The sequence below is a fragment of the Aulonocara stuartgranti genome, assembly GCF_965226115.1.
Source record: "Aulonocara stuartgranti genome assembly, chromosome: 20".
NCBI lineage: Eukaryota > Metazoa > Chordata > Actinopteri > Cichliformes > Cichlidae > Aulonocara > Aulonocara stuartgranti.
Window position 1 is genome coordinate 14,367,319 of NC_138956.1, and position 20,460 is coordinate 14,387,778.

Genomic DNA, 20,460 nt, shown 5'->3' on the forward strand with positions numbered 1-20,460 from the left:
TCAACTGACTGTAAACATTTGTGTGTACACACTACATTACTCCTCTGCAAAAAAAGATTTCAATACAGAAAATGCAGCTGTTAGACCAGTAATTTGTAGAACTCCGTTGTTACTCTCCCTGCATTTTGCACAGTGCTGTGATGTCTCTTGCCACTGTTCCACACATGTCTTGCAGCCAATAATGCTTCTGCAGCACAGTGAGAACACTGGATCCTCAATGATGTCTGCAAAAGTAAATCAGATAAGTGAGACTGTTATCCATTTATGTTGAATTTAGTTCAAACTATAGGTTCAAAGTCAGTCTTGACATAAATTTACAGACAGCATGCAGAATATTTTTGGTTATTCTGTAATTCCTCTTGTTCACGCTGTTCTGAGAAAGTCCCTGTCTATATTTTTGTCTATAATTGATGAGGGGCAAAATCAGTACATTTTCTCAATTAGCAAGCAAGAAAAATGAAAAAGTTACAGGTACTTGATTCAATATATGCAACTACAGTCCCATTTTAAATGTGAACTTTTTAGTTTTACATTACTGTGAACAGTGTACCGTCACCCATACTGACATTGTAATCAATTTGAAAAGCTATACTTTCATAGTCAAGATTGCAAGGAGAACCCAAATTAAATGTGCATGTAAACTTTTGAATGTTATGTTACAGTAGACCTGCATCTTGATTGTCTGTGCCTAAGTATTTAAATGGACACTGCTGAATAAAGAGCCTATGTTTGGTAAAAAAATGTTTGTCCAAAGTAATGATTGAATGTGGTTTGACATTGTTTTAATTGTAATTAAAATGTTAGTGTAGATGTAATGTATTTACTAAGCAACATTTGAACATACTCATACAAACCACGCAGCTAAATCCCTCCTTGAGTGTCTGCAGCTTGGGGGTTGTGACTTTCTGGGCAACTGCAAGATCAGTGAGCTCTTTGATTGCTGCTGTGACAGCTGGCAGACTTTGAGATGCCAACACCAACTCTTCTATTTTGTCACTCACTTCTCCCAAACTGGCACTGTCATCATCTTTACGGCTGCTACAAATAAAAATGGATAATCAGATGTCAAAGCTACTTACTGGCTTAAAGAAACATCACATCACTTACTGATAGATGATGATTTATGTAGTGATGTCTTACTGCTATTATAGGATTTAAATCAAATTAATTCTTCTATATTGATGTTCATCCTATAGTATATACATATTTATTCACATACCTCAGTTTCTTCCTCTTTGTTCCCTGGAGGCAATTAAAGTCTTGTTCAGGCACAGCAAGAATTTTTCGTGCATTTTGTCTCCAGTACTGTGACCCTACAGATGAAAAACAAAACCAAAGAAACCTGTTTAGAAGCCAATACCATATTACCCAATAAATATTACAAAGAGTCTGGTAAGACATGTCTCTCCATAAGATATGGGCTTTAGCTGTAATATTATGGCTCACCTGTTGTGCCCTCCGACTCCAGAATTGCATTGCCCTGTGCATCTGTCAAAATTATTGGGTTGTAATTACCAATGGCATCTTGCACTTTTCCTACTATCCCTTGAAGCGTAGCCTCAGACTCCAGGAATCGTACAACCACCATTCTATTGGGAATCAACCTCCCACCAACTACATCTGCAAAGTACACTGATCTGTAAAACAAAACATAATAATTTTACATATCTTGTAAAAGACAGCAGGCCACAAATCCATTCAGTGATTGCTATAGGCAAATTGTACTAAAACAGCTTTGCTATTCTTAACAATTCAACTATCCATGCACCTTATGTTTCTTTTTATTTTGCCTGTTCTGTAATTTAATATTCAAGAACACAGACTCATCCTACCTCTGAAATGTTTTGGAGGACATAGGGGAACTTGAAGTAGCCTGCTGTGAACGTGAAGGTGCAGACGCTGCCACAGCTGGTGCTCGCATAAATGCAAAACGCTGCCCGCTGGAACCTGCTGTTGGAATTGACTCCATGTCTTCTCCGTGGACTTCATAGTGACCTCTGGGTGTAAGGTCTAATGCGCTGAAAACACCAGAGACCGCACCGGGGAACATAGCCACGTTTGAATCATCCGTGATGTACAGAGTATGCGCGGATACCTGTTTAAGAAAAGTTTCCGTAAATCACGTTGCTCTGCTAACGTGTTACTCCTGTGCACACGGTTAATAGGCTCTAAAGGCTTACTTATTAGCTAGTAGCCGGTAAAAGTCAATGAATAACTATTTACACATTAGCACATGTGCACAATTCACATATTAGCACAATGAAGACGGCTAGACATAGTATTAGTAAAAGTAGGCCTACATGAAATCACCAAATGTTAACGTTAGCCGTTCCGCAGTAAGGAAGAACAATAACGTTCATAAAAAAACTGCTGAAAGCAAAGTTTGCGAAGTTTACATATCTACCTGAAAGATGCGACCCAGTTTTTCTGCAGTCATGTCTTCGTCCCGGAGTGTCACTCTCTTAGTTTTCCTAAAAACAACGTAATGGTCCATCCTCTGTTTATTCCAGTGTAACTTTAAGGCCGTCGATCTCTTGTGTGGGGGACGGTGTGCGCGCGCCATAAAAAAACGCGCAGAAGAAGTACTTCCCGTTTCAGACATTGAAAATGCGTCTATTTTTTTTGTTTTTGCGCTAGTATACTTTCATTATTTGAATCACGAAGAAATCCAAAAAAGCACGTCTAATTTTAAGTGTATGACGGCTATTTGTTACCACCGAATGAAAAAACAAGTTATTTTCGCCCATTTTATTCTTTATCAAAAATTAAAAAAATGAAAATTCTTTTAAATATCGTTTTTTCGTTTTGGTTTCTGAAACAAAACTTCAAATACCGAAAAGTACACGGACCGTTCTGTACATTGTAATTCTGTTGTTTTCATTCAAATTCCATTGTTTTGATTCAAACTCTGTTCTGTTCATTCTAATTCCATTGTTTTCATTCAAACTCTGTTCTGTACATTCTAATTCCGTTGTTTTCATTCAAACTCTGTTGTTTTCATTCAAATTCCATTGTTTTGATTCAAACTCTGTTCTGTTCATTCTAATTCCATTGTTTTCATTCAAACTCTGTTCTGTACATTCTAATTCCATTGTTTTCATTCAAACTCTGTTCTGTACATTCTAATTCCGTTGTTTTCATTCAAACTCTGTTGTTTTCATTCAAATTCCATTGTTTTGTTTTAAACTTCCATTGTTTTCATTCAAATTCTGTTGTTTTCATTCAAATTCCATTGTTTTCATTCAAATTCTGTTCTGTTCATTCTAATTCCGTTGTTTTGATTCAAACTCTGTTCTGTACATTCTAATTCCGTTGTTTTCATTCAAACTCTGTTCTGTACATTCTAATTCCGTTGTTTTCATTCAAATACTGTTGTTTTCATTCTAATTCTGTTATTTGCTTTAAAATTCCATTGTTTTGATTCAAATTCTGTTCTGTTCATTCTAATTCCGTTGTTTTCATTCAAATTCTATTCAATTCATTCTAATTCCATTCTTTTTATTGAAATTCGGTTGTTTTCATTCAAATGCTTTTGTTTTCATTCTAATTCTACTCTTTTTATTCAAATTCTGTTGTTTTCATTCAAATTCCATCATTTTCATGTTAATTCCGTTGTTTTGATTCAAATTCTGTTGTTTTCATTCAAATTCCATTATTTTGATTCAAATTCTGTTCTTTACATTCTAATTCCGTTGTTTTCATTCAAACTCTGTTCTGTACATTCTAATTCCGTTGTTTTCATTCAAATTCCATTGTTTTGATTCAAATTCTGTTCTCTTCATTCTAATTCCGTTGTTTTCATTCAAACTCTGTTCTGTACATTCTAATTCCATTGTTTTGTTTCAAACTCTGTTCTGTACATTCTAATTCCATTGTTTTCATTCAAACTCTGTTCTGTTCATTCTAATTCCGTTGTTTTCATTCAAATTCTATTCATTTCATTCTAATTCCGTTCTTTTTATTGAAATTCGGTTGTTTTCATTCAAATGCTTTTGTTTTCATTCTAATTCTACTCTTTTTATTCAAATTCTGTTGTTTTCATTCAAAATTCCGTCGTTTTCATGTTAATTCCGTTGTTTTGATTCAAATTCTGTTGTTTTCATTAAAATTCCGTCGTTTTCATGTTAATTCCGTTGTTTTCATTCAGACTCTGTTCTGTACATTCTAATTCCGTTGTTTTCATTCAAACCCTGTTCTGTACATTCTAATTCCGTTGTTTTCATTCAAACTCTGTTCTTTACATTCTAATTCCGTTGTTTTCATTCAAATTCCATTGTTTTGATTCAAATTCTATTCATTTCATTCTAATTCCGTTCTTTTTATTGAAATTCGGTTGTTTTCATTCAAATGCTTTGGTTTTCATTCTATTTCTACTCTTTTTATTCAAATTCTGTTGTTTTCATTAAAATTCCGTCGTTTTCATGTTAATTCCGTTGTTTTGATTCAAACTCTGTTGTTTTCATTCAAATTCCATTGTTTTGATTCAAATTCTGTACTGTACATTCTAATTCCGTTGTTTTCATTCAAACTCTGTTCTGTACATTCTAATTCCGTTGTTTTCATTCAAACTCTGTTCTGTACATTCTAATTCTGTTGTTTTCATTCAAAGTCTGTTCTGCACATTCTAATTCCTTTGTTTTCATTCAAATTTTGTTCTGTACATTGTAATTCCGTTGTTTTCATTCACACTCTGTTCTGTACATTCTAATTCCGTTGTTTTCATTCAAACTCTGTTCTGTACATTATAATTCCGTTGTTTTCATTCAAATACTGTTGTTTTCATTCTAACTCTGTTATTTGCTTTAAAATTCCATTGTTTTGATTCAAATTCTGTTCTGTTCATTCTAATTCCGTTGTTTTCATTCAAATTCTATTCATTTCATTCTAATTCCATTCTTTTTATTGAAATTCGGTTGTTTTCATTCAAATGCTTTTGTTTTCATTCTAATTCTACTCTTTTTATTCAAATTCTGTTGTTTTCATTAAAATTCCGTCATTTTCATGTTAATTCCGTTGTTTTGATTCAAATTCTGTTGTTTTCATTCAAATTCCATTATTTTGATTCAAATTCTGTTCTTTACATTCTAATTCCGTTGTTTTCATTCAAACTCTGTTCTGTACATTCTAATTCCGTTGTTTTCATTCAAATTCCATTGTTTTGATTCAAATTCTGTTCTCTTCATTCTAATTCCGTTGTTTTCATTCAAACTCTGTTCTGTACATTCTAATTCCATTGTTTTGATTCAAATTCTGTTCTGTTCATTCTAATTCCGTTGTTTTCATTCAAACTCTGTTCTGTACATTCTAATTCCATTGTTTTCATTCAAACTCTGTTCTGTACATTCTAATTCCATTGTTTTCATTCAAACTCTGTTCTGTACATTTAAATTCTGTTGTTTTCATTCAAATTCCATTGTTTTCATTCAAACTCTGTTCTGTTCATTCTAATTCCGTTGTTTTCATTCAAATTCTATTCATTTCATTCTAATTCCGTTCTTTTTATTGAAATTCGGTTGTTTTCGTTCAAATGCTTTTGTTTTCATTCTAATTCTACTCTTTTTATTCAAATTCTGTTGTTTTCATTCAAAATTCCGTCGTTTTCATGTTAATTCCGTTGTTTTGATTCAAATTCTGTTGTTTTCATTCAAATTCCATTGTTTTGATTCAAATTCTGTTCTTTACATTCTAATTCCGTTGTTTTCATTCAAACTCTGTTCTGTACATTCTAATTCCGTTGTTTTCATTCAAATTCCATTGTTTTGATTCAAATTCTGTTCTCTTCATTCTAATTCCGTTGTTTTCATTCAAACTCTGTTCTGTACATTCTAATTCCATTGTTTTGATTCAAACTCTGTTCTGTACATTCTAATTCCATTGTTTTAATTCAAACTCTGTTCTGTACATTCTAATTCTGTTGTTTTCATTCAAATTCCATTGTTTTGATTCAAATTCTGTTCTGTTCATTCTAATTCCGTTGTTTTCATTCAAACTCTGTTCTTTACATTCTAATTCCGTTGTTTTGATTCAAACTCTGTTCTGTACATTCTAATTCCATTGTTTTGATTCAAACTCTGTTCTGTACATTCTAATTCCATTGTTTTCATTCAAACTCTGTTCTGTACATTTAAATTCTGTTGTTTTCATTCAAATTCCATTGTTTTCATTCAAACTCTGTTCTGTTCATTCTAATTCCGTTGTTTTCATTCAAATTCTATTCATTTCATTCTAATTCCGTTCTTTTTATTGAAATTCGGTTGTTTTCGTTCAAATGCTTTTGTTTTCATTCTAATTCTACTCTTTTTATTCAAATTCTGTTGTTTTCATTCAAAATTCTGTCGTTTTCATTTTAATTCCGTTGTTTTGATTCAAATTCTGTTGTTTTCATTCAAATTCCATTGTTTTGATTCAAATTCGCTTCTTTACATTCTAATTCCATTGTTTTCATTCAAAGTCTGTTCTGCACATTCTAATTCCTTTGTTTTCATTCAAATTCTGTTCTGTACATTGTAATTCCGTTGTTTTCATTCACACTCTGTTCTGTACATTCTAATTCCGTTGTTTTCATTCAAACTCTGTTCTGTACATTCTAATTCCGTTGTTTTCATTCAAATACTGTTGTTTTCATTCTAATTCTGTTATTTGCTTTAAAATTCCATTGTTTTGATTCAAATTCTGTTGTTTTCATTCAACTTCCATTGTTTTGATTCAAATTCTGTTCTGTTCATTCTAATTCCGTTGTTTTCATTCAAATTCTATTCATTTCATTCTAATTCCATTCTTTTTATTGAAATTCGGTTGTTTTCATTCAAATGCTTTTGTTTTCATTCTAATTCTACTCTTTTTATTCAAATTCTGTTGTTTTCATTAAAATTCCGTCATTTTCATGTTAATTCCGTTGTTTTGATTCAAATTCTGTTGTTTTCATTCAAATGCTTTTGTTTTCATTCTAATTCTACTCTTTTTATTCAAATTCTGTTGTTTTCATTAAAATTCCGTCATTTTCATGTTAATTCCGTTGTTTTGATTCAAATTCTGTTGTTTTCATTCAAATTCCATTATTTTGATTCAAATTCTGTTCTTTACATTCTAATTCCGTTGTTTTCATTCAAACTCTGTTCTGTACATTCTAATTCCGTTGTTTTCATTCAAACTCTGTTCTGTACATTCTAATTCCATTGTTTTGATTCAAATTCTGTTCTGTTCATTCTAATTCCGTTGTTTTCATTCAAACTCTGTTCTGTACATTCTAATTCCGTTGTTTTCATTCAAATTCCATTGTTTTGATTCAAATTCTGTTCTGTTCATTCTAATTCCGTTGTTTTCATTCAAACTCTGTTCTGTACATTCTAATTCCATTGTTTTGATTCAAATTCTGTTCTGTTCATTCTAATTCCGTTGTTTTCATTCAAACTCTGTTCTGTACATTCTAATTCCATTGTTTTAATTCAAACTCTGTTCTGTACATTCTAATTCCATTGTTTTCATTCAAACTCTGTTCTGTACATTTAAATTCTGTTGTTTTCATTCAAATTCCATTGTTTTCATTCAAACTCTGTTCTGTTCATTCTAATTCCGTTGTTTTCATTCAAATTCTATTCATTTCATTCTAATTCCGTTCTTTTTATTGAAATTCGGTTGTTTTCGTTCAAATGCTTTTGTTTTCATTCTAATTCTACTCTTTTTATTCAAATTCTGTTGTTTTCATTCAAAATTCCGTCGTTTTCATGTTAATTCCGTTGTTTTGATTCAAATTCTGTTCTGTTCATTCTAATTCCATTGTTTTCATTCAAATTCTGTTGTTTTCATTCAAATTCCATTGTTTTCATTCAAATTCTGTTCTGTTCATTCTAATTCCGTTGTTTTGATTCAAACTCTGTTCTGTACATTCTAATTCCGTTGTTTTCATTCAAACTCTGTTCTGTACATTCTAATTCCGTTGTTTTCATTCAAACTCTGTTCTGTACATTCTAATTCTGTTGTTTTCATTCAAATACTGTTGTTTTCATTCTAATTCTGTTATTTGCTTTAAAATTCCATTGTTTTGATTCAAATTCTGTTCTGTTCATTCTAATTCCGTTGTTTTCATTCAAATTCTATTCATTTCATTCTAATTCCATGCTTTTTATTGAAATTCGGTTGTTTTCATTCAAATGCTTTTGTTTTCATTCTAATTCTACTCTTTTTATTCAAATTCTGTTGTTTTCATTAAAATTCCATCATTTTCATGTTAATTCCGTTGTTTTGATTCAAATTCTGTTGTTTTCATTCAAATTCCATTATTTTGATTCAAATTCTGTTCTTTACATTCTAATTCCGTTGTTTTCATTCAAACTCTGTTCTGTACATTCTAATTCCGTTGTTTTCATTCAAATTCCATTGTTTTGATTCAATTTCTGTTCTGTTCATTCTAATTCCGTTGTTTTCATTCAAACTCTGTTCTGTACATTCTAATTCCATTGTTTTGATTCAAACTCTGTTCTGTACATTCTAATTCCATTGTTTTAATTCAAACTCTGTTCTGTACATTCTAATTCCGTTGTTTTCATTCAAACTCTGTTGTTTTCATTCTAATTCTTTTGTTTGTTTTAAACTTCCATTGTTTTCATTCAAATTCTGTTGTTTTCATTCAAATTCCATTGTTTTCATTCAAATTCTGTTCTGTTCATTCTAATTCCGTTGTTTTGATTCAAACTCTGTTCTGTACATTCTAATTCCGTTGTTTTCATTCAAACTCTGTTCTGTACATTCTAATTCCGTTGTTTTCATTCAAATTCCATTGTTTTGATTCAAATTCTGTTCTGTTCATTATAATTCCGTTGTTTTCATTCAAACTCTGTTCTGGGCCCTGTTTCAGGAAGCCGGTTTGGAAAACTCAGAGTGAAAAACGACACTCACGGTTGAGTAACCCCGAACTGTCCAACTCGGAATATTCCGTTTCAGAAAGGCTGATAACAATTAGTTCAGTCAACGCGGAGTTGCTTTAACCCCAAGTGAAGCGCGCGGACGAGGATACATAAAGCCCTGATAAGCGGAGCACAGATTAAGCGAGTCACCATGGAGACGGAGGGAAAGAAAGCGCGGTCAATGTATTTCACAGCGCTTGAGGCCGAAATTCTGATGGCAGCATATGCCGATAACATGCAAATTCCGCGGAAAAAAGTAACACAGCCACAGCTGCAAAAGCATGCATGGCAAAACATAGCCGACAGAGTCAATGCGTGAGTGTTAATTTAAACATTGATCGAGGGATTTCCACCCATTTAACACGTTATTTTATCATATGTTATTTTATTTGTTATTTTATACATTTTATTTTGTGATGTGATGTGAGCGCAGGTGCAACCCAACAGGCCCCAAACGTGCCTGGCAGCAAGTAAAAATGAAATATAAAAATATAGTCCAAACAGGTAAGGTGTAATTGTATTATGAGCCATAGTGCTTGGTCTGTTTGTCCCATGTAAATCAATTGCAGTTAGAGGCTACATTAATTTTCTTTCTGTAAGCACTTATTGAAATTATCTGAGCACATTACAAGTACATATTTGCTTACTCTGTATGCTCAAATGTGGCCCGTTATAGCCAACAGAAAAAAAGCGGAGGCCCGAAAAACAGGTGGGGGTCCTCCACCACCACCACTCACAGAGGCTGAGCAGTTGGCCCTCAGCCAAAACAGTGGGCGCCCTGTGGCCGAAGGCATCTCTGCGGGGACATCCTCTGAGGCAATAACCCCGCAAGACACAAGTGCCTACATAAGGGGTAAATTCAAAATAATACATGATGTGCATACATCCTTTCTTCACAGTCACCTTTGCAGTGCGACACATTCATTTGATAAACTCTTTACCATAATGAATTATTTTGTAGTGAAGTTATTTTCCGACTGATTTTGCCTTCCCTCAGTCTTGGTTGTCTTTGAGAGCATAATGACAATGAAGTGTAAGGTGATTGGTATGTTTGTTAATTGCCATTTGGTCCCTTGTAAGTTATAAGTGACCTGTATAAACCTCATATTCTATCAGTTGATGGTGATGGTGTACTGCATCTGGTGCAGCCTCCTGTTGAGCCAGACCAACATGCAGTTGTGAGTACTCTTAATACTCCACAGATTATATGAGTTTACAGTAGAACAGCAATGTTGTCTATTTCTTTACTACAGGAAAATAATGAAGAAACATTGACAGCTGTTACAGAGGAGGAAGCAACAGAGACACTTTATGAGGTTTACATCTTTTAATACTTTGTGTACAGGAAATACAGGCGACCAATAAAGCCAGTTGAACAAAAAATCTGTTTATTCTTCTTTCAACATGTTGAGGTGATGGGTCAAAAGAAATGATTGTGACATATGGTGTCTCTGACTGCTCTTCCATCTTGTATGTCCGTGGGAGGGTCAGGATGTTCATGGTTTGGATCACTGCTGATGTTTGGTTCAGAAGGACAGTGTTCTCCTCTAATTGTGGCAATGTTGTGAAGAATCACACATGCCACAATAATGTCACATGCCCTTTCTGGGGTGACCCTGAGTCTTTGCAGGCACTGGAACCGGGCCTTAAGCATTCCGATAGTCATTTCAATTCTGGCTCTTGTCCTGCAATTAGCCAGATTATATCACTGCTGTGGGCCCGGTTCAGGGTCAGGGTAAGGGGTAAGCAAATAGGGTAAACATGGATACCCCCTATCACCAAGCAAGTAGCCAGTGAACTCTCCTAAGACAGAAGGGTACACTTCAGTTCAAATGTCCCTGAAGCAATTGGTCTTTATATATTTTAAAGTATTCTCAACTCACCATGTCCAAATTTTGTGCTCAGTGTACATTCACGGAATATTTGTGAGTCATGGACAGAGCCTGGCCACTTGGCTTCCACATTTGTGATAATGTTGGCAGCATCACATATGATCTTCACAGTGCAGAGAACACAAATTAGCATCCATTACTATAATGAAATAATTTGTTAGTTTGAAATGCTACAGGGAACTATGTACCTGCACATTAATGCTGTGGAAAGACTTCCTGTTCACATAGTCTCCTTCATTTACTGAAGGAGCAATGATTGGAATGTGAGTGCCATCTGTACAGCCAATCACGCCTGGGAACCCTGAAAATAAATGTGCAATTTAAGTAGTAGTCCAAGTATCACCACATCATACATTAAGTTTTGGTCATCCTGATACCTGCAATTTTGTGGCATCCCTCTTTGATAAATCTTGTGGGTCTGTGACCGGGGAACACCACAGACGAGTACAGGAGACGTTTCAGTGCAACTGTAACATTCCTGACTGCCCGACAGACGGTAGCCTTGGAAACGTGCTCAGCGTCACCAATATTATACAGAAAGCTCCCGTTTGCAAGAAACCGAAGTGCAATACAAATAATATGCAATGAACTGAGAGCATGTCCGCGATGTGTCACATGCGTAATATATGGCCTGAGGATGTTATTCAAATAAATTATAGATTGTGCTGAGAAACGGTAACGTTCGCACAGAAAATCATCAGGAAATGATAAAATGTCCAAACGCGCTCTGATCACTCTCTCCCGGCGGAGAGCTCTGCGGAGAATTTGGGCTTCACGATCTACTGGCTCTTCAAGGAAGTGGCACGCCATGTCCGACACTTCCTACTGTCAGGTTTCCGACAAAGGGGCAGAGACAGTCAGGGTTAGTTGTAGTAAACCTGCTAGGGGGCAGGTTAGCTTCACGGAGTGTGTCGTCATAGTGACTCACTCAGGCTGCAGCTGAACTCGCTTTGTGAAACCGAAAACCCAGAGTTTTCGTTAACTCAGGGTATACTTACTCAGTTTTTCCACTAAACCGGCTTCCTGAAACAGGGCCCTGTACATTCTAATTCCATTGTTTTGATTCAAACTCTGTTCTGTACATTCTAATTCCATTGTTTTAATTCAAACTCTGTTCTGTACATTCTAATTCCGTTGTTTTCATTCAAATACTGTTGTTTTCATTCTAATTCTGTTATTTGCTTTAAAATTCCATTGTTTTGATTCAAATTCTGTTGTTTTCATTCAACTTCCATTGTTTTGATTCAAATTCTGTTCTGTTCATTCTAATTCCGTTGTTTTCATTCAAATTCTATTCATTTCATTCTAATTCCATTCTTTTTATTGAAATTCGGTTGTTTTCATTCAAATGCTTTTGTTTTCATTCTAATTCTACTCTTTTTATTCAAATTCTGTTGTTTTCATTAAAATTCCGTCATTTTCATGTTAATTCCGTTGTTTTGATTCAAATTCTGTTGTTTTCATTCAAATTCCATTATTTTGATTCAAATTCTGTTCTTTACATTCTAATTCCGTTGTTTTCATTCAAACTCTGTTCTGTACATTCTAATTCCGTTGTTTTCATTCAAATTCCATTGTTTTGATTCAAATTCTGTTCTGTTCATTCTAATTCCGTTGTTTTCATTCAAACTCTGTTCTGTACATTCTAATTCCATTGTTTTGATTCAAACTCTGTTCTGTACATTCTAATTCCATTGTTTTAATTCAAACTCTGTTCTGTACATTCTAATTCTGTTGTTTTCATTCAAATTCCATTGTTTTGATTCAAACTCTGTTCTGTTCATTCTAATTCTGTTGTTTTCATTCAAACTCTGTTCTGTACATTCTAATTCCGTTGTTTTCATTCAAACTCTGTTGTTTTCATTCTAATTCTTTTGTTTGTTTTAAACTTCCATTGTTTTCATTCAAATTCTGTTGTTTTCATTCAAATTCCATTGTTTTCATTCAAATTCTGTTTTGTTCATTCTAATTCCGTTGTTTTGATTCAAACTCTGTTCTGTACATTCTAATTCCATTGTTTTAATTCAAACTCTGTTCTGTACATTCTAATTCTGTTGTTTTCATTCAAATTCCATTGTTTTGATTCAAACTCTGTTCTGGGCCCTGTTTCAGGAAGCCGGTTTAGTGGAAAAACTGAGTAAGTATACCCTGAGTTAACGAAAACTCTGGGTTTTCGGTTTCACAAAGCGAGTTCAGCTGAAGCCTCAGTGAGTCACTATGACGACACACGCCGTGAAGCTAACCTGCCCCCTAGCAGGTTTACTACAACTAACCCTGACTGACCCCGCCTCTTTGTCGGAAACCTAACAGCAGGAAGTGTCAGACATGGCGTGTCCCTTCCTTGAAGAGCCAGTAGATCTTGAAGCCCAAATTCTCCGCAGAGCACTCCGCCGGGAGAGAGTGATTAGAGCGCGTATGGACATCTTATCATTACCTGATGATTTCCTGTGCGAACGTTACCGTGTCTCAGCACAATCAATAAGTTATTTGCATAACATCCTCAGGCCATATATTGCGCATGTGACACATCGCGGACATGCGCTCAGTCCATTACATATTCTTTGTACCGCACTCCGTTTCTTTGCAAACGGGAGCTTTCTGTACAATATCGGTGACGCTGAGCACGTTTCCAAGGCTACCGTCTGTCGGGCAGTCAGGAATGTTACAGTAGCACTGAAACGTCTCCTGCACTCGTTTGTGGTGTTCCCCGGTCACAGACCCACAAGATTCATCAAAGAGGGATTCCACAAAATTGCAGGTATCAGGATGAACAAAACTCAATGCATGATGTGGTGATACGTGAACTACCACTCAAATGGTACATAAATTTCCAGGGTTCCCAGGCGTGATTGGCTGTATAGATGGCACCCACATCCCAATCATTGCACCCTCAGCAAATGAAGGAGACTATGTGAACAGGAAGTCCGTCCACAGCATCAATGTACAGGTACATAATTCCCTGTAGCATTTCACACCAACAAGTGATGGCATCATGGTAATGGATGCTAATATGTGTTCTCTGCACTGGGCAGATCATATGTGATGCTGCCAACATCATCACAAATGTGGAAGCCAAGTGGCCAGGCTCTGTACATGACTCACGAATCTTCCGGGAATGTACACTGAGCACCAAATTTGGACATGGTGGGTCGAAGTAACTGTGAAATATACAGAGACCAATTGCCACAGGGACGTTTGCACTGACATGTATTCTTCTGTCCTAGGAGAGTTCACTGGCCACCTGCTTGGTGATAGGGGGTACCCATGTCTACCCTATTTGCTCACCCCTTACCCTGACCCTGAACCGGGCCCACAGCAGCGTTATAATCTGGCCCATTGCAGGACACGGGCCAGAGTTGAAATGACCATCAGAATGCTCAAGGCCCGGTTCCAGTGCCTTCGTGGACTCAGGGTCACCCCAGAAAGGGCATGTGACATCATTGTGGCATGTGTGATCCTACACAACATTGCCACGATTAGAGGTGAACAGTGTCCAGCTGAACCAGACAACAGCAGTGATCCACACGATGAACATCCTGACCCACCCACGAACGTACAGGATGGAAGAGCAGTCAGAGACACCATATGCCACAACCATTTCCTGTGACCCGTCAACCCAACATGTTACAAGACAAATACACAGATACTGTGGTCAACTGCCTTTATTGGTCACCCTGTATGTCCTGTACACAAAGAATAAATGCGTATATTAGTATGTTGTACAAACACTGACATGATTCGTCCATCTATGATCACTCCACCCACCCTTAACTGTTGTTCCAGCAGTACAATCTCCAGCTTCGACTTTTGGATCTGCAGCTGGAGGTGCACCATTTCCATGTCGCACTTTCTTATCTTCCTGGCCAGATATGTCTTATACAGCTGCTTCACAGGGAGCTATTGCAACAAGGGACATAGCATTGGCATCCATAGTACATGCCTACTTAGGTTGGTTGTAAATCAGTGCTGAACAACCCACTGTGGAAAGGTTCGTTGTAGGAGTGGCTGGACCCTCTTCCTCTTCATTTCCAGCATCACTCTGCCGGGGACATAGTAAGTCCATGGTGTCATCATAGTACCACATTGTCGTCAGTTGTTATATTTTCCACTGTACACTGTATACCTCATAGTGTGGCTCTGTTGCGGCCTCCTCTGTAGCAGCTGTCACTGTTTCGTCATCATGTGCCTGTGGTGGAGACATTTAACAACATTGCTGTTCTACTGTTGACACATGTAGTCTGTGGAGTATTACGAGTACTCACAACTGCATGTCGGTCTGGCTCAACAGGGGGCTGCACCAGATGCAGTACACCATCACCGTCAACTGGAAGAATATGGGGTTCATACAGGTCACTCATGACTTATGTGGGCGCAAATGGCAATTACCAGACATACCAATCACCATACACCTCATTGTCAGTATGCTCTCAGAGACAACCGACACTGAGGGAAGGCAAAATCAGTAGGTGTCAGGGTGGAAACGCTTTTATGAGCTTTATGTTGCATTGAGGTATATGTTCATATGTTACACTTATTGGGAAAGGTACGGAATGTACTACTCGCTCTGTCTCTGGGAACAGGGAGCTCACCCTGTGGGAGGTTAACACACACACACGCATGTATGCAAAATTAAAGGACACTGCTATGCTCATAATAAAGACGTACCACTGCAGCTCGGTGTGTGTGAGTCTCTCCCTGGGCCCTCACCCGTGCAGCACGTTAACAGTTTCCAAGTGTCTCAGTGTTGTTTATTCACCTAACTGTTTGATGACTGTCATTCTCTGTCAGTAGGACAGTAACTTCACTACGACATAGTTCATTTTGGTCAAGGTGACTGTGCAGAATGGATGTATGCACGCCATGTATTGTTTTGGATTTACCCCTTATGTAGGCACTTGTGTCTTGTGGGGTTGTTGCCACAGAGGATGTCCCCGCAGAGATGCCTTCAGCCACAGGGCGCCCACTGTTTTGGCTGAGGGCCAACTGCTCAGCCTCTGTGGGTGGTGGTGGTGGAGGACCCCCACCTGTTTTTCGGGCCTCCGCTTTTTTTCTGTTGACTGTGACGGCACACATTTGGGCATACAGAGTAGGCAAATGTGTACTTGTGATGTACTCAGATAATTTCAATATGTGCTTACAGGTGGTATATTACTGTAGCCTCTAACTGCAATTGATTTACATAGGACACACAGACCAAGCACTATGGCTCATAATACAATTACACCTTACCTGTTTGGACTATGTTTTTATACTTCATTTTTACTTGCTGCCAGGAACGTTTGGGGCCTGTTGGGTTGCACCTGCGCTCACATCACATCCCAAAATAAAATGTATAACATAATAAATAGAATGACATATGATAAAATAACGTGTTATATGGGTAGAAATCCCTAGATCAATGTTTAAATTAACACTCACGCATTGACTCTGTCGGCTATGTTTTGCCATGCATGCTCCCTTTCCTTTGCAGCTGCGGCTGTGTTACTTTTTTTCTGCATGATGTGCATGCTGTCGGCATATGCTGCCATCAGAATTTCCGCCTCGAGCGCTGTGAAATACGTCGACCGCGCCTTCTTTCCCTCCGTCTCCATGGTGACTCGCTTAATCTGTGCTCCACTGATCGGGGCTTTATGTATCCTCGTGCGCGTGCTTAACTTGGGGTTGTAGCAACTCCGCGTTGACTGAACTAATTGTTATCAGCCTTTCTGAAACCGAATATTCCGAGTTGGACAGTTCGGGGTTACTCAACCCTGCGTATCGTTTTTCACTCTGAGTTTTCTAAACCGGCTTCCTGAAACAGGGCCCTGTTCATTCTAATTCCGTTGTTTTCATTCAAACTCTGTTCTGTACATTCTAATTCCGTTGTTTTCATTCAAACTCTGTTGTTTTCATTCTAATTCTTTTGTTTGTTTTAAACTTCCATTGTTTTCATTCAAATTCTGTTGTTTTCATTCAAATTCCATTGTTTTCATTCAAATTCTGTTCTGTTCATTCTAATTCCGTTGTTTTCATTCAAACTCTGTTCTGTACATTCTAATTCCGTTGTTTTCATTCAAACTCTGTTCTGTACATTTTAATTCCGTTGTTTTCATTCAAACTCTGTTCTGCACATTCTAATTCCTTTGTTTGTTTTAAACTTCCATTGTTTTCATTCAAATTCTGTTGTTTTCATTCAAATTCCATTGTTTTGATTCAAATTCTGTTCTGTTCATTCTAATTCCATTGTTTTAATTCAAACTCTGTTCTGTACATTCTAATTCTGTCGTTTTCATTCAAATTCCATTGTTTTGATTCAAACTCTGTTCTGTTCATTCAAATTCCATTGTTTTCATTCAAATTCTGTTCTTTACATTCTAATTCCGTTGTTTTCATTCAAACTCTGTTCTGTACATTCTAATTCCGTTGTTTTCATTCAAATTCCATTGTTTTGATTCAAATTCTGTTCTGTTCATTCTAATTCCGTTGTTTTCATTCAAACTCTGTTCTGTACATTCTAATTCCGTTGTTTTCATTCAAATTCTGTTGTTTTCATTCTAATTCTTTTGTTTGTTTTAAACTTCCATTGTTTTCATTCAAATTCTGTTGTTTTCATTCAAATTCCATTGTTTTCATTCAAATTCTGTTCTGTTCATTCTAATTCCGTTGTTTTGATTCAAACTCTGTTCTGTACATTCTAATTCCGTTGTTTTCATTCAAACTCTGTTCTGTACATTCTAATTCCGTTGTTTTCATTCAAACTCTGTTCTGCACATTCTAATTCCTTTGTTTTGATTCAAATTCTGTTCTGTACATTCTAATTCCGTTGTTTTCATTCAAACTCTGTTCTGTACATTCTAATTCTGTTGTTTTCATTCAAATTCCATTGTTTTGATTCAAATTCTGTTCTGTTCATTCTAATTCCGTTGTTTTCATTCAAACTCTGTTCTGTACATTCTAATTCTGTTGTTTTCATTCAAATTCCATTGTTTTGATTCAAATTCTGTTCTGTTCATTCTAATTCCGTTGTTTTGATTCAAACTCTGTTCTGTACATTCTAATTCTGTTGTTTTCATTCAAACTCTGTTCTGTACATTCTAATTCCATTGTTTTGATTCAAACTCTGTTCTGTACATTCTAATTCCATTGTTTTAATTCAAACTCTGTTCTGTACATTCTAATTCCGTTGTTTTCATTCAAACTCTGTTGTTTTCATTCTAATTCTTTTGTTTGTTTTAAACTTCCATTGTTTTCATTCAAATTCTGTTGTTTTCATTCAAATTCCATTGTTTTCATTCAAATTCTGTTCTGTTCATTCTAATTCCGTTTTTTTGATTCAAACTCTGTTCTGTACATTCTAATTCCGTTGTTTTCATTCAAACTCTGTTCTGTACATTCTAATTCCGTTGTTTTCATTCAAACTCTGTTCTGCACATTCTAATTCCTTTGTTTTCATTCAAATTCTGTTCTGTACATTCTAATTCCGTTGTTTTCATTCAAACTCTGTTCTGTACATTCTAATTCTGTTGTTTTCATTCAAATTCCATTTTTTTGATTCAAATTCTGTTCTGTTCATTCTAATTCCATTGTTTTAATTCAAACTCTGTTCTGTACATTCTAATTCTGTCGTTTTCATTCAAATTCCATTGTTTTGATTCAAACTCTGTTCTGTTCATTCTAATTCCGTTGTTTTCATTCAAACTCTGTTCTGTACATTCTAATTCTGTCGTTTTCATTCAAATTCCATTTTTTTGATTCAAATTCTGTTCTGTTCATTCTAATTCCATTGTTTTAATTCAAACTCTGTTCTGTACATTCTAATTCTGTCGTTTTCGTTCAAATTCCATTGTTTTGATTCAAACTCTGTTCTGTTCATTCTAATTCCGTTGTTTTCATTCAAACTCTGTTCTGTACATTCTAATTCCGTTGTTTTCATTCAAACTCTGTTGTTTTCATTCAAACTCTGTTGTTTTTATTCTAATTCTTTTGTTTGTTTTAAACTTCCATTGTTTTCATTCAAATTCTGTTCTGGGGCCTGGGCCCTGTTTCAGGAAGCCGGTTTGGAAAACTCAGAGTGAAAAACGACACTCACGGTTGAGTAACCCCGAACTGTCCAACTCGGAATATTCCGTTTCAGAAAGGCTGATAACAATTAGTTCAGTCAACGCGGAGTTGCTTTAACCCCAAGTGAAGCGCGCGGACGAGGATACATAAAGCCCTGATAAGCGGAGCACAGATTAAGCGAGTCACCATGGAGACGGAGGGAAAGAAAGCGCGGTCAATGTATTTCACAGCGCTTGAGGCCGAAATTCTGATGGCAGCATATGCCGATAACATGCAAATTCCGCGGAAAAAAGTAACACAGCCACAGCTGCAAAAGCATGCATGGCAAAACATAGCCGACAGAGTCAATGCGTGAGTGTTAATTTAAACATTGATCGAGGGATTTCCACCCATTTAACACGTTATTTTATCATATGTTATTTTATTTGTTATTTTATACATTTTATTTTGTGATGTGATGTGAGCGCAGGTGCAACCCAACAGGCCCCAAACGTGCCTGGCAGCAAGTAAAAATGAAATATAAAAATATAGTCCAAACAGGTAAGGTGTAATTGTATTATGAGCCATAGTGCTTGGTCTGTTTGTCCCATGTAAATCAATTGCAGTTAGAGGCTACATTAATTTTCTTTCTGTAAGCACTTATTGAAATTATCTGAGCACATTACAAGTACATATTTGCTTACTCTGTATGCTCAAATGTGGCCCGTTATAGCCAACAGAAAAAAAGCGGAGGCCCGAAAAACAGGTGGGGGTCCTCCACCACCACCACTCACAGAGGCTGAGCAGTTGGCCCTCAGCCAAAACAGTGGGCGCCCTGTGGCCGAAGGCATCTCTGCGGGGACATCCTCTGAGGCAATAACCCCGCAAGACACAAGTGCCTACATAAGGGGTAAATTCAAAATAATACATGATGTGCATACATCCTTTCTTCACAGTCACCTTTGCAGTGCGACACATTCATTTGATAAACTCTTTACCATAATGAATTATTTTGTAGTGAAGTTATTTTCCGACTGATTTTGCCTTCCCTCAGTCTTGGTTGTCTTTGAGAGCATAATGACAATGAAGTGTAAGGTGATTGGTATGTTTGTTAATTGCCATTTGGTCCCTTGTAAGTTATAAGTGACCTGTATAAACCTCATATTCTATCAGTTGATGGTGATGGTGTACTGCATCTGGTGCAGCCTCCTGTTGAGCCAGACCAACATGCAGTTGTGAGTACTCTTAATACTCCACAGATTATATGAGTTTACAGTAGAACAGCAATGTTGTCTATTTCTTTACTACAGGAAAATAATGAAGAAACATTGACAGCTGTTACAGAGGAGGAAGCAACAGAGACACTTTATGAGGTTTACATCTTTTAATACTTTGTGTACAGGAAATACAGGCGACCAATAAAGCCAGTTGAACAAAAAATCTGTTTATTCTTCTTTCAACATGTTGAGGTGATGGGTCAAAAGAAATGATTGTGACATATGGTGTCTCTGACTGCTCTTCCATCTTGTATGTCCGTGGGAGGGTCAGGATGTTCATGGTTTGGATCACTGCTGATGTTTGGTTCAGAAGGACAGTGTTCTCCTCTAATTGTGGCAATGTTGTGAAGAATCACACATGCCACAATA

The 20,460-nt window shown here is 36.4% G+C and overlaps 3 protein-coding genes across 6 annotated transcripts; 1 reads left to right on the forward strand and 2 right to left on the reverse strand.

Moving 5' to 3' along the window:
- Window positions 1-36: 36 nt before the first annotated feature.
- On the reverse strand, window positions 37-2,844 carry LOC309697334 (uncharacterized protein; the record flags this gene model as incomplete). Of its 2 annotated transcripts, none has more annotated exons than XM_082519184.1 (6): window positions 2,405-2,844; window positions 1,833-2,095; window positions 1,447-1,637; window positions 1,220-1,313; window positions 845-1,038; window positions 37-224 (listed from the first exon to the last, which is right to left on the reverse strand). In XM_082519184.1, exons 1-6 carry the CDS (start codon window positions 2,600-2,602, stop codon window positions 37-39), a joined length of 1,128 nt encoding a protein of 375 aa, XP_082375310.1. In that variant the 5' UTR covers window positions 2,603-2,844. The 2 variants fall into 2 exon arrangements, with proteins under 2 accessions (XP_082375310.1, XP_082375311.1); XM_082519185.1 differs by having other exon boundaries at window positions 81-224; window positions 855-1,038.
- Window positions 2,845-13,195: 10,351 nt separating this feature from the next.
- On the forward strand, window positions 13,196-14,402 carry LOC309697758 (putative nuclease HARBI1; the record flags this gene model as incomplete). The annotated part of the gene is made up of 4 exons (XM_082519873.1): window positions 13,196-13,553; window positions 13,630-13,742; window positions 13,828-13,939; window positions 14,020-14,402. Exons 1-4 carry the CDS (start codon window positions 13,211-13,213, stop codon window positions 14,400-14,402), a joined length of 951 nt encoding a protein of 316 aa, XP_082375999.1. The 5' UTR covers window positions 13,196-13,210.
- A 46-nt stretch (window positions 14,403-14,448) lies between these two features.
- LOC309697759 (uncharacterized protein) lies at window positions 14,449-15,824 on the reverse strand (the record flags this gene model as incomplete). Of its 3 annotated transcripts, XM_082519875.1 has the most annotated exons (5): window positions 14,449-14,478; window positions 14,561-14,692; window positions 14,775-14,834; window positions 14,919-14,981; window positions 15,058-15,153. In XM_082519875.1, 5 exons carry the CDS (start codon window positions 15,151-15,153, stop codon window positions 14,458-14,460), a joined length of 372 nt encoding a protein of 123 aa, XP_082376001.1. The 3 variants fall into 3 exon arrangements, 2 of the variants coding, with proteins under 2 accessions (XP_082376001.1, XP_082376000.1); XM_082519874.1 differs by having other exon boundaries at window positions 14,465-14,692; XR_014273903.1 differs by lacking the exons at window positions 14,449-14,478; window positions 14,561-14,692 and adding an exon at window positions 15,676-15,824 and having other exon boundaries at window positions 14,734-14,834; window positions 15,058-15,119.
- Between the last annotated feature and the right edge of the window lie 4,636 nt (window positions 15,825-20,460).